Source organism: Neltuma alba, unplaced genomic scaffold (assembly GCF_004799145.2).
Source record: "Neltuma alba isolate B1F8T4 unplaced genomic scaffold, ASM479914v2 tig00013860_pilon, whole genome shotgun sequence".
Classification (NCBI taxonomy): domain Eukaryota; kingdom Viridiplantae; phylum Streptophyta; class Magnoliopsida; order Fabales; family Fabaceae; genus Neltuma; species Neltuma alba.
In genome coordinates this window covers 10,210-23,900 of record NW_021637939.1, presented here as the reverse complement: position 1 = coordinate 23,900, position 13,691 = coordinate 10,210, and the positions used below count along the sequence as shown (strand labels likewise).

General features: G+C 41.1%; 2 protein-coding genes and 1 pseudogene across 2 annotated transcripts; 2 read left to right on the top strand and 1 right to left on the bottom strand.

The window, feature by feature from the left end:
* The first annotated feature begins 555 nt into the window (after positions 1-555).
* On the top strand, positions 556-2,516 carry LOC114739278 (allene oxide synthase 1, chloroplastic). Its single transcript, XM_028927329.1, has one exon. The coding sequence runs from the start codon at positions 627-629 to the stop codon at positions 2,184-2,186; it is 1,560 nt and encodes a 519-aa protein (XP_028783162.1). The 5' UTR covers positions 556-626; the 3' UTR covers positions 2,187-2,516.
* A 2,517-nt stretch (positions 2,517-5,033) lies between these two features.
* Positions 5,034-6,448, top strand: LOC114739277 (protein JINGUBANG-like). Its single transcript, XM_028927328.1, has one exon. The coding sequence runs from the start codon at positions 5,049-5,051 to the stop codon at positions 6,336-6,338; it is 1,290 nt and encodes a 429-aa protein (XP_028783161.1). The 5' UTR covers positions 5,034-5,048; the 3' UTR covers positions 6,339-6,448.
* A 309-nt stretch (positions 6,449-6,757) lies between these two features.
* On the bottom strand, positions 6,758-13,216 carry LOC114739280 (inactive protein kinase SELMODRAFT_444075-like; annotated as a pseudogene).
* Between the last annotated feature and the right edge of the window lie 475 nt (positions 13,217-13,691).

Here is a 13,691-nt window from a genome sequence, read left to right as displayed (position 1 = left end):
TTGCCAAAAGCTGGAAATATCAATGAGTAGTTAAGCTTTTAAGGGAACGGGCAAAATGCAGCATTAGAGTCAAATGTTAATGCGGTCAATTAGACCAACTTTTCCGTGCGAGGAAAAGTAAAGTCCATCCGACTCTTCTCCGGATCTCCGTGCTTCGCACAGCACAGCTAAACTCATTGGTCCCAACGCGCTTCCTTTATTCAACGCCAAAGCCACTGACATTAGATTATTATTATTATTATTATTATTATTATTATATCAAATTTTAAATGATTTTTAATTCCTGAAGAAATGCCCACGAGGGAGATTTTGAAGCACTTGGGTTCCGAAACCCACCCTCCTCGGTGGAACGAACATGGACCCAGCACTATCATTTCTAATTTTAAATATTCTCAAAACTCATATGAACAACGAATAAAAAATTAAGACTTGTGTTAAAAGAAACATACAATTTTTGCACACCTTTCACGACTCCCCGTCCAGCTTCAATAATCAATCAATATCTTTATGAGCTGAGCTGCCACCTTTTGTGAATATAAAGGCAACGCCATCCTCTTCCGCAAACATATCCAGCCTTCCACCTTCATTCCTCTCTCTGTTATCTCCTCACTCACTATTACCTCCAAATGGCGACGAGCGTTTCTTCTCCTTCTCTCCATCTACAATTTCCATTGACCAGAAAATCACCCAACCGTTCCACGCCTCTATTGTTTGTTCGTCCCGTCATCAAAGCCTCCGTCTCCGAGAGACCGTCCTTATCTGTACCGCCGGTGGTGCCTGCCGAGCTCCCCGTGCAGAAAATTCCTGGGGATTATGGTCTTCCTCTTGTTGGACCCATCAAAGACCGTCTTGATTATTTCTATAACCAAGGCCGAGACGAGTACTTCAAATCACGCATCCAGAAGTACCAGTCAACAGTTTTCCGCACCAACATGCCGCCCGGACCATTCATTGCTCCCAACCCACGCGTCGTCGCCTTGCTCGACGGGAAAAGCTTCCCCGTTCTCTTCGACGTCACCAAGGTCGAGAAGAAAGATGTGTTCACTGGCACTTTCATGCCTTCCACTGAACTCACCGGAGGTTACCGAGTTCTCTCCTACCTCGACCCCTCCGAGCCCGGACACGAGCAGCTCAAGCGCCTCATGTTCTTCCTCCTCAAGTCTCGCCGCGACAAGGTCATTCCCGAATTCCATTCTAGTTACGCCCAGCTCTTCGACACGCTCGAGAGCCAGCTTGCGGCGAATGGAAAAGCTAGCTTCGGTGATGCCAATGATCAAGCCGCTTTTAACTTTCTGGCTCGATCTCTGTATGGGACCAATCCGGCCGACACCAAACTCGGGCTCGACGGCCCAAAGATAGTCCAGAAATGGGTGCTCTTCCAGCTCAGTCCTATTCTCATTCTGGGCCTCCCAAAGCCCATCGAAGATGGCATATTCCACACCTTTCGTCTCCCTCCCGCCTTGGTCAAATCAGATTACCAGAGGCTATACGATTTCTTCTACGAGTCCTCCGGTTTCGTGCTCGACGAAGCGGAGCGTTTGGGGGTATCCAAAGAAGAAGCCTGCCACAACCTGCTGTTCGCAACGTGCTTCAATTCGTTCGGAGGAATGAAGATATTCTTCCCGAACATGCTGAAGCGGATCGGGCGGGCAGGGGTGAAACTTCACACGGAGTTAGCGAGGGAGATCAGAACGGCGGTGAGGTCGAACGGTGGAGAAGTAACGATGAGGGCGATGGAGCAGATGCCGTTGATGAAGTCGGTAGTATACGAAGCATTCAGAATAGAACCGCCAGTACCGTTACAGTACGGCAAGGCAAAGAGAGATCTAGTGATCGAAAGCCACGAGAAGAGGTTCAAAGTGAAGGAAGGAGAAATGTTGTTCGGGTACCAGCCGTTCGCAACGAAGGACCCGAAGATATTCGAGAGGGCTGATGAATTTGTTGGAGACAGGTTCGTCGGCGAGGGTGAGAAGTTGCTGAAGCATGTGCTGTGGTCGAATGGGCCAGAGAATCAAAATCCGACGGTCGACAACAAGCAGTGTGCCGGAAAAGATTTCGTGATGTTGGTGTCGAGATTGTTGGTGGTGGAGCTTTTCCTTCGCTATGATTCCTTTGAGATTCAAGTCGGATCCTCGCCGTTGGGTTCTTCCGTTACCCTCACCTCTCTCAAGACTGCAAGCTTTTGAGCAGCTTGCACTCCGATTTCGAGTATTTCCGCCTGATTTTGGAATCAGTGTAGCGAAGGGTAGGGTGAAAAGACGGCCTGCTCTGAAGTCGGACTTGCTGAAGAATACAACTATCATTTATCATGTGCCTTTGATGCAAGAAGTGACAGGGAAGAGCTAAAGAGAGCACAGCGAGACAGAGAAAATGACAGGGAAGGAGGGAAGGCGGAAGAGATTGGATCCGTTGGCCTCAGAGGAGGAACCAACATGTTATTGTATTAGTATATACACTAGGATTTTATTTTTCAATTTTTTGATTATTGAATATCTTATGAAAGTTGCGCCTACATGCCATACATACGATCCTGGGTGTGAAGTGTTTCTTGGTCTTAATTCGCAATCGAGCATGTTAAACGAGTGGGATTCGTGAGGTGAGCTTGAAGCAGCCGGTTCAGTGTTCATATAGCTGTGTTGGATGATTGAAGGGGCATGGAAGAAGACGCACAAAATAATGAAGCAGCAATGGCGGGGACGGCACTGTCATATCCATACATAAGAGGGGGGATGAATGAAATGGGCCGAGAAGGAGAAGAAAAAGCAGAGATAGCGATATACACGGGGAGCAGAAGATAGTGGGATGACGCTTCGTGTTGTGAGGGGGTATGTGGGTGGGGCCTCGTTGGAAGGAGGGGGGAGATTTGCGCTTCTCGTATTTGTGCCCAACGCCTACTGTACGTTCCACCATGTTTCCCAGTCCCCGCTCCCCGGTCCCCACCACTTCACATTCACATTTCATGCTACAACCACGGACCAGATTTTATAATTAGGATAAAAAAAATCTTTAATTTTATTAAATTTATTTTAAATTAATTTTATTTGTATTTGATGCATACATTTTTTACCAAAACAACAATAGACATAATAATAAATAAAGAGTGAAATAATATATTATGTTTCATAAATCTGCCAGAGGCATGACTGAGTGAGCCAGTAATATTATTGTTATGTTAAAAATTTAATCATATAATTTATAAATAGAATAAAAGGGTTATTTATTTATCTTATAAATAGGGTTAGAAGAACATTTTCTTTTTTATTTAAAAAAAGTGTATTTTCCTAGGGACAGTCGAGAAGAGACGCATCAAGTTTTAACAGCATGCATATATCCCTCTCTTAACCCTTTGATTTTCTTATGAGGCAATGCTCAAAAGACCGACGTGGAACTACCCCAGAGCCTTAATGCATTATTATGACAAATTGACACCCATAAAGATTGTGGAGGGGCATCACTGTCGATAAAGTCAATACAATATTAATATAAAATTTTATTGCAAAATGAGAGCTCCGCACTAGAAAATTTGAGCACATCTATGTTTATTGGTTTTTTTTGGCATGAAGCATTAAAGATGAAGAATAAAGACTATGATTACAATTTTAAAAAAAAAAATTATTCAAAAAGTATTTAGCATAAGTAATTACTTGTTATGTGAGATTAGATAAATCTATTGAAGTAAGATCGGGGAATATCACTTCCCCTTATAGTATTTTCTATTCCCACATACATAGATTTATCTAATCTCATATAATAAACAATCTTTCATACTTAATACTATTTTCTTAATCTCAATCTTAATTTTTATCCTCTCATTTTTAATGTTTCATGTCAGATCTGCCAAAAGAGTGAGGCCCAAATTGCATTCTGAATTGAGCCTCATCATGTTGAGAGCTTCAGCGTAGGGATGCACGCCTTCGAGCTCAAAGTCGACATTCTCAGAAAACGGCATAATGTCAGAGCTGCGAGTTGTCCATCTCATTTTAGTTGAATTATTAACGTCATGATCACAACTTGACAGTATAAACAGAGAAATCCAGAGGTAAGCCGACAAAGAAAAGCAGGGTTTAGCTTTACATTTAAAAAAAAAAAAGCCGTTATTGAAAAGTTTAGGAATATGCTTGAAAGTATTCCTTCAGTCATTAATATAAGATCCATTTAATTAATTTGATTAGATTAAAAAGTTAGGTAAGTTAGTTAATTATAAGAAATGTGACATATTTTTCCTAAAATACCATAATCATCTTTTATAATCCCCTTCTTTCTCTTCTACTTAATTATGGTTGAGGGAATATTCATAGGGGTAATTTAGAGAAAATTGATAAATCTGAGAAATAGATCTTATATTTAGGACCAAAACTAATTCAACAATTGGGTCCTATATTAAGGACCGGAGGAATAGATAAACAGATTTTTTTTTTTTGGGGATCAAGTAGATAAACAGATATTGAGCGCGGGAGTTGTGTACATACATATTTTGACACCATTTGGCATCAATTTTCGTGCACTTATGCGCTTGCATGAGATTCATTTTTTGGGGGAAAATATTTTTTACATTATATACAATATACGGCTGCCTAAATTTTAACTGTTTATTACCAATTTATTTTGAACATGGCATTCCAAACAAAAAGGAAAAAGAAATCAGCTTAGTATCCTCGCACCCAGAAATAATAAAATTGTTGCAGGTGTCAGTATCTTGTTGATTCTGCAGCTCCGCCATCAATAATTTACTCTAATTAAATAATTTGATGTATGATTTAAAACTACGTGCCTCTCCCTCCCGGAGTGAGTACGTACTGGTATTCTTAGGCATAGTGTTCCTGCTTTTGCTCTCTGCCAACCAATCCATCCGCGTCCGTCCCAAATCACAATTATCAATTTCTGTGTTCTGTTATTTTTCTGACAATAATTCCTGCGTTGCATGCACCCTTCTTCCCATAATGTGATTGCGGAGAGGAATTGGGGAATAGATATATCAATTGGTAATGACGACCGAGAGACCTGACGCCATGGTTTTCCACGCCAACACCATGCCTCGCCCCACCAACATGCATTCCGACTCCGAAGACGACTACGTCGCTCGTGAGAGCAGCGCCTCCGCCGCCAGCCATGGCCACTTCGACTCCGGCCGTATCAGTGGGGAGGGATCCCCCATGATGATGTCCCCTTGGAATCAGACCACCATGCCTCCCTTTGCCAGCTCTTCCTGGTCCACCGACGATGAAAACGCCCCCCAGAATAGTCTCATCGGCTCGCTTGTTCGTGAAGAAGGCCATATCTATTCCTTAGCCGCTTCCGGTGACCTCCTCTACACCGGCTCCGACAGTAAGAACATTCGCGTCTGGAAGAACCTTCAAGAGTTCAGCGGCTTCAAATCAAACAGCGGATTGGTTAAAGCCATCATCATCTCCGACAGAAAAATATTCACTGGTCACCAGGACGGTAAAATTCGCGTTTGGAAAGTCTCTCCGAAAAATCCCAGCGTTCACAAGCGTGCCGGCACGTTACCTTCTCTGAAAGATATCTTCAAGAGCTCCATCAAGCCCAGCAATTACGTGGAGGTTAAAAAGAACCGAACCGCGCTATGGATCAAGCACTGCGATGCCGTTTCCTGCCTGTCCTTGAGCATGGATAAGACGATCCTGTATTCGGCTTCATGGGACCGAACCATAAAGGTATGGAGGCTATCTGATTCCAAGTGCATGGAGTCGATCAGCGCCCACGACGATGCAGTGAACTCGGTGGTGTGCGGGTTGGACGGAATGGTGTTCTCAGGATCAGCGGACGGCACGGTGAAGGGGTGGCGGAGAGAGCAACAAGGGAAGGGCACGAAGCACGTGGCGGCACAGACGCTGTTGAAGCAAGAATTTGCGGTGACCTCATTAGCAGTGGACCCCACTGGGAGCATAGTGTACGGAGGGTCCTCGGACGGGATAGTGAATTTCTGGAAGAGAGAGAAGCAGTACGCGCACGGAGGGGAGATGAAGGGACACAAGCTGGGAGTGCTGTGCATGACGGCGGCGGGGAAGTTGGTGTTCAGTGGGTCGGCGGACAAGACGATATGCGTGTGGAGGAGGGAGGGGGATATTCACACGTGCCTGTCCGTGCTGACGGGGCACGACGGACCGGTGAAGTGCTTGGCGGTGATGGAGGACAAGGGAGCATCGGGGAAAGGAGACGAACGGTGGGTGGTGTACAGTGGGAGCCTGGATAAGTCGGTGAAGGTTTGGAGCGTTACGGGGCAGAACCTGGGGACAGGGCAGCAGCTCCCGGATTTCGACTCCATCCCATCGGATGGCAGCTTCTCTTCTTCAACCCGACCCAACAACAAAAGGTAATTTCTTCACTTGCGGGTATGCCAGCATTTCTCCAAGTGAAACAAACTTAATGCCACCAGCCAAAAGCATGTATTTTAATTTTAACAGTATATATATATGCACCCACCATCAGCCTGCAGAAAATGGGAATCAACAACTTTGCGCTTTCATTTTTCTTTGTATGACTGCATCTGATACAATCATATGTATGCATGTCAAACCTCAGGTGTAATTCTTTTGCTTTCATTTCACGGGTTAATGAATTGACCCTTTCTTTATTTAATTTACTGGTTAAAAAAAAACGATGTTTATACAACTTGATAAGAATCCCAGTGACCACGGCCTGAATCTCAGTGACCACGGCCTCCAAATTTCTTTCCTTATACGTCAAATCCGGTTATTATTTAATATCCATACTGAAGTTCACAAACAGATACGTGTGTAGTAACATACGAGTGCATCGTTCACAGCCATTGATACATTTATATGGAACTATATATATCCGGGAAAAGAAGATCAAATATCACGTCCAAGAAGACTCAACTTATTTCTTTCTTTTCCCCCACAAATGCACATGTGAAATGCACCTTGTTGTATTGTATAACAATTTTGACACTACACTGTGCAAACAGCAGCCAGATTTAGGGTGTGCGCGTGTGTGTTTCTTTTCTTTTTGGCCCAAACACACACTTAGCGCGTATAGGAAAATATAGTGGTTTATACAATGTGACAAGGATTTGGTATTGTGTTGCAACTTGTGATGAGCTTGGACCTACAGAGATGTGCAGACCCATACAAACAGTGTTTTCTAGAGCCCAAATCGCCTCCGCAGAGGTAATAAAATAAATGAGTAAAATTCCCTTTTTCTACCATTAACTTAATGTGCGTGCTTCTGGGTCTTGATCAATGTGAGAGCCTACGAGAGTGGCTTCTTGTACCTCTTTGTTGATTGTGGGACGTCAGTCCACTTAAATGGCCACTTCTGTTACCAACTGAGTTCAGGTCTAAACCAATAGGACGAACTGGATCGCCCCCTTCCAGCATTCTGAGGATCTACAATAAACGGAAGCAATGTCAGTCCATGACTTGTCTCTTTGAATCAAGCAGATTCTTTTTGTTTTTCTCTTGAGAATTTCTACTCTATGTTCTTAGAACCCAATTTCATCGAATAATTTAAATACTCAGACGCACCTTCGACATTGGGGGTCTGGCATCAGGATCTAAACGTAGACACAAGGAAGCAGCTCGGGCCATTGCTTGTAACTGAAGATTAAATTCCTGTGACCCCTCAAACTCCAAGCATGGATTCAGAACTTGGAGGTTTTCTAAAATATGATTGGGTTCTAACATGAGCAAGGAGTGAAAGAATTCGGAAAGAAACGAGGGTCCGTTATTATGTGCCAACTCACTAATTCTTCGACCTGTTATCAACTCTAACAGGACAGTTCCAAATGCATACACATCTACTTTATATGTAAGATTTCCAGCGTCAAGATACTCCGGCGCAAGATACCTGAAAGAGCCCCACATGAGAATCAAAATATATAAAATGATAGCTTGATGACTGCGTAAACAGAACAAAAAAGTACCCTGAAGTTCCAATCCCTCGATCACCAGCATTCATATTCCATTCCGACTGCCATCTTGCAAGGCCAAAATCCGCCACCTAAATGCGCAGAAAATTATTAGATTTATTACTTGCTATAATTTCTAGATATTCGTTCAGTAATATACAGCTAGCAAGTATTGGCAAAGCATTGAGCCAATTGTAAGGAGTCGCTATTTATATGATGAAAAGAGCTCACGCCATCACTTCTGAAAGCAAACTTGCGCGTTTATGATAATTTTCTCAACCGACTCTTGCAACAAAATGATTGGGGATAAAACTCTAACATTGAAAAAGGAAAATAATTGATGGTAAGAGATTCGGGATTGTTGTTTCGAAACTACAAGATCGCAAAATACAGAGGCTTCGGAAATGATGAGCCAGCGAAATTACCACAGGCTCAAAATCATGGGTTAAGAGGATATTCCTCGGTCGAAAGTCTCTGTGCACAATACAGCCCACTCTACAATCCTCATGAAGATAGCGTAGGCCTCGGGCAGCTCCTATTGCTATCTTTAGGCGCGAGCTCCAGTCTAGAGCTCCTCTGTTCTTTCCTGCAAATATACAGTACATAAAAAACTTAGATTTCAGCATTCAATTGTCGAAGAGGACTTAATCATGTAGAAACTGCAAAATTTTGGATTTTGTGAGCTGATATTTCGGTGATTAACTGAAAAGAAAGGAGCTGGTACAAACCATGCAGATAGAGTTCTAAGGATCCATTGCATATGTACTCATAGACTAGTATCCTCAAATCGCCTTCTACGCAGAATCCTATCAACAGCACAACATTTCTGTGTTGTGCGCAGCTCAATACTCTGACCTCCCTACAGAAATCAAGATCTGCTTGAGAGCCACTAAACTTTAACTGTTTCACTGCAACGGCCTGGCCATCTCGTAGCACTCCCTTGTGAACTATCCCAAATCCACCTTCGGCCAAAAAATTGATATCTGAAAACATACCAGTGGCTTCCTCTATTTCTCTGTAATGAAAGCGTCTAGGAGGTTTTCCAAAAACTGGTGCTTTGTTTTGACAGTGTGAGCATAGGGGAGGAGGTACTGAGGAAGTTCTAACTGCAGGAATGTTATCCTTGATGCCAGATTTGGCGATATAATTTTCACTTTGAGCTTGTTTATGTCCTACTTCATCACTCCAGATCTCCTGATCACAATGTACAAATCTTTCAAGTAAAGTTTTAGAAGCACTAGATTTAGATCTTAGACTAATTCTAGTGCTTTCTGTTATTTGAAGCTTCTTATCGGCAAGGTGATTTTGAGGACTCCAAACCACACGTTTCTCATCACTAGCCACAGATGATACCGCGGATTTGGTCAAAGGGAGAGTCCTTTCCCTGTCCGATTCAAAGGCTAATGGTGCCTGGTCGTCGAAATTTTTTGGTTCATTGATTGGTATCTGTTTCTTTCTCTGTGGACCCTGACCCTCGAACAGAGGATTTTGTTCATATATCAGGAAAAAAGAAGTCAGTTTGTCAGAAGATGACACTGAATTTGCTAAGGTGGATGTTGTATCAGAAGTAGCTACTTCTTCAGGGCTACTGACGGGGGTGGAGGGCTTCAATCGGTGACGTCGTAACCTTTCAATATCTCTTTCTGGGGAAGAGGCTGCAGAAAAGGTGGGGCTTTGGAATTCATCAGAGACCCTAAATTAAGCCTCAAAACCTTTGGCTGTGAACCACTCATCAACACGATATTACATTGGAGTTCATCCATGCAGTGCTTCACCTCTTGTTTCAACTTCCTGTTTCAGAAGCGGCAAAAACAATTAACTAATATTTCATTCGGGCTTAAAAGTAATAAGATGCGATTATTCAGTCCTAACAACTCAGAAATCAAAGAGAATGTTCCTCAAGTATGTCTTTGGGAGTCCCTTTTGCTGGTCGAAATGTCTTTGGTTTTGTTAAATTCCACTACCCTAGTGTGAATCTGATGAGGCCATTCTCAACGGGGCAATATTGTATTCTCTAAGACATCCTCTTCACTACAAAATCCTCATTTTGGATTGTAAGGTAAGAGTCGATCAGCAATAGCCATTTCACGGTGTCTTGTCCTATTTGTATGGCATTGACTGATGGGATCATAACCAACTTGCAAGCAGCTAAATAAATTGAATAGCTCAGAAAAAGAAAAATACTTTTTTCACGTTTAATTACTTGTCCAGTATGACCCAATTAGACCCGCTACATCTTGCTTCAGTTGCCACCGCACCACTAGGCGTACCCCCCACCACCTTGACCTTCACCCTCACCTGTATTCACCAAAAATTACAAACAGTAAATTCAACAAGCGAATATATCCTCATAACAAAACCGTAGTTAATCATTATTTTCTTGCCCGCGATGTTCAAGAGGTCTATTTTTAAAACATTATATATGACTATTTCCCGACCAGCAATATTTTAAAACTGTAGTTCTATTTTCTTGGAGGGAGGAAACAGAGAATGAGAGAAATAAGCTAATTCAAAACATTCCAAAAAGTGATGAATATTAAAACTAATTCCCGTGAGATAAGTGCTTACCTTTGTTATGTATTACTCCTCCGGTCCTAATTATAAGACCCAATTGACTTATTTGAGGAGATTAAGGAAGTAAGTTAAGTTGGTTATTTATAATAAATAAGTGTTGTCATTCCTAAAATATCCTTGCTAATTAAATATATTGGCTAAAACTATTATTATTAAAAGGATTATCTTGGAAAAAAATGCATAAATATAAAGACAAAATGGATTGGGTCTTATAATTAGGACCAAATAAAAGTTAAATTGGGTCTTATAATAAGGACCGGAGGAGTATTACTATTCTTCTATTTCACACTCACGTTAATAACGTCCTATACGTAATATTAATTTCTGAGCTTCTTACACTGAGCAAAACACTTAAATTTTATATATATATATAGAAGTATACACTACCTAAATATCAAATGAAATGACTCGTGTGTGTGTGTGTGTATTCTGAGCTTATTACACAGAGCAAAACATTTAAATTTAATCATTTATAATTAATTTTTTATTAACTTCAATTTAAGTATCGATTATGATCATCACAGCAGGAATAACTAATTACTATTAAATATCTTCGCTTGTTCTGTTGCGTCCGTACGTTATAATCCTTTTCAAAATTTCACCTTTTTTTTTTTGGCAATCACTGATGATATTTATCTTTGAAAAAAATTGAGGGGATTCATGAAAAATAATTTTCTTGGTGAAGTTATTTAATGAAATGATCATGAAAAGTCTTTCCCAACAAGATGACACTTGATCCAAAACAACAAAAACTACATATTTTGTTATGATAAATGAAGCTTATAGCAGATCTTTAAGGCATCGTAAAGCATATGGCAAAATATTGCTTAAACAAATAAATGAATCACTCGTCAATTATGATTGTCAGAGAGAATATCGGGATTACGAAACTCAAGGTAAAGATGAAAACTCAATAGTTACTACTTATTCCCATTATTTTTATAAATAAATAATCGTCAGATTGAAAACTCATTTGAATTCGATTATAAATTAAAATTGAAATTTGTAATGTTGATTGGAAACGTACATAATGAAATCCGCTAATTGCTACTCCTCCGGTCCTTAATATAAGACCCATTTAACTAATTTGATTAGATTAAGGAAGTTAGGTAAGTTAGTTAATTATAAGAAAAGTAACACATTTTTCCTAAAACACCATAATAATGTTTCTTAATACCTCATCTCCCTCTTCTACTTGATTATAGTTAAGGGAATATTTATAGGGGTAATTTAGAGAAAATTGATAAATATGAGAAATGGGTCTTATAATTAGGATCAAAACTAACTCAAGAATTGGGTCCTATATTAAGGACCGGAGGAGTATTATGGTTGTTATGGAATTTTCCTTGGCAAACATATACTACTATCATTTACTTTAAAATTTACGATAATTTTATGCATGTGCAATAATTGATCTATATATACACGCATCGTTTTTAACAATTATCGTGGGCACATGCGAAGACCGACTTAACAAGCTAATACAGCCTGGACCTGGAGGAGATCCGAAGCGGTCTCTATCACGTCGCTGATCAATTTGAGGGACAAAGACCAGGATTTGCTCTCCAATCTCCTTCCAAAAATAAATAATAAATAAATAGATTGAGAATGGTATATTAACATACTTTTATGATTATAGATCGTTTTTAGGTATTCAGCCTAATTATGATCATAATTTTATAAAATTTTTAGGCAGAGAGAGAGTGTGTGTGAGAGAGGAGACGACGCTGCAAATAGGACATTATGATTATTAATAGGCCACTAAATATAATCGTATTTTGTTCGTTGGCAAAAAAGAAAATCGTAACTTTTAATTTAATTTTTACACTGAATATGAGCTCTAATAAGTTTCGTAAAATAATTTTCTGCAGACTTGTGCATATAAAACCGCCGTTTTTTCCGCAAAGGAGAAGCCACGTGGCCGTTGTTAATTAATTTAAGGTCTTAAACCCAACTAAGACGTTTCCTTGTGTGTGATGAGACGTTTACGTGAATGTCTAGCAGGGGCAGCAATCTGAAAGAATTGGGGTTGGTAATGGTAGATACCTTTACCGGGTAGTCCACAACCTATCATCACATATAAAGAACTTAAAATTTTTGTTTCGGTAAATTGCCAAGTTACCTCAGTCTGATTGTGCAACTGAAGCACCATCTGCGCACAAGACTCGGAGATTTCATGAATCCGATCCGGCAATTTTTCCCGGCGTCCATTCGTGCAATCTCCTGCCAATCTCGAAAAAGGCCAGAATCTTCTGCCTGTAATGAACATCGAATATACAAATGTAATTATCCAAAGCCATCGCCGTAACCAGGCAATTATAAAAAGCCTTGTTCATTCAAATTTGAAGCAGAACAAGGAGGCAGACACTATCAAATTTGATTACTGGATGAATTCAATTGAAGAGCTGGGAAAACGGCAATATATTTGGAATTTAGCGAGGGATTTCTGAGCATACCAGATTTCTCGCCACAGTACACAGGGAGCAGCGTGATGTAGTCACTGGAGCGAACGACATGAGTGAGTGCCCAGGTCAATGCTGTCTTGGAGATCGCCCTCTCCGCCTTCACGGCCACCAGAACTTTATTCGATACCGCAGACACGGTGGCTCTATGCCTCGCGCTCCTTGAACCGACAATTTCCTCCCTCAACATCGTCGTTCCAGGTCCAGATTACCGGCGAAATCTCCAGCCGGAAAGTGTGGCAGAAGATGGAAGTGGAAATGTTTGGGCGCCTCACGTATGACTTGCGTTTCTTGAGACGACGTTTGATCGTTACATAACTATAGAGACCTGAAGGCTCTATTGGAATTAGTCGACCGCAGTTAGTTGACTTAACCAGAGTTAATTAAGTAGTCACTTGTTAGAGGTCTATTGTTCGTGACGTAGCAGCTGGTGTCGTCGTTTCAAGATCCCAAAATATAGTCATACGATGTGTGCCAGAATTACTGCTAACATTGAATTTAAATATGTTGAAATCATATTAATTGTTATGGGAGTATTAACAATTGATATTATTACAGGTGATGAATGCGAGAAGCCAGTAGTGTATAATGGCCGACGTGAAAACGTTGTCGTTGGAGAAGCTCTGGGTCCCGGGGGGGTCCTGGGGGGCATGTAAAGGCAATTGAAGGATTGGGGGTAGTTGTCCGAGCAGGTGGGGGTGGTGGGTTGTTAGTTTGGCCAGCCCTTCATGTATATTATATTTTGTCAGCAAGACAATAATAAA

Bases quoted from the DNA above. Each gene is read 5' to 3' on its own strand.
- LOC114739278 (XM_028927329.1), top strand. From the start codon at position 627: ATGGCGACGAGCGTTTCTTCTCCTTCTCTCCATCTACAATTTCCATTG.
- LOC114739277 (XM_028927328.1), top strand. From the start codon at position 5,049: ATGCATTCCGACTCCGAAGACGACTACGTCGCTCGTGAGAGCAGCGCC.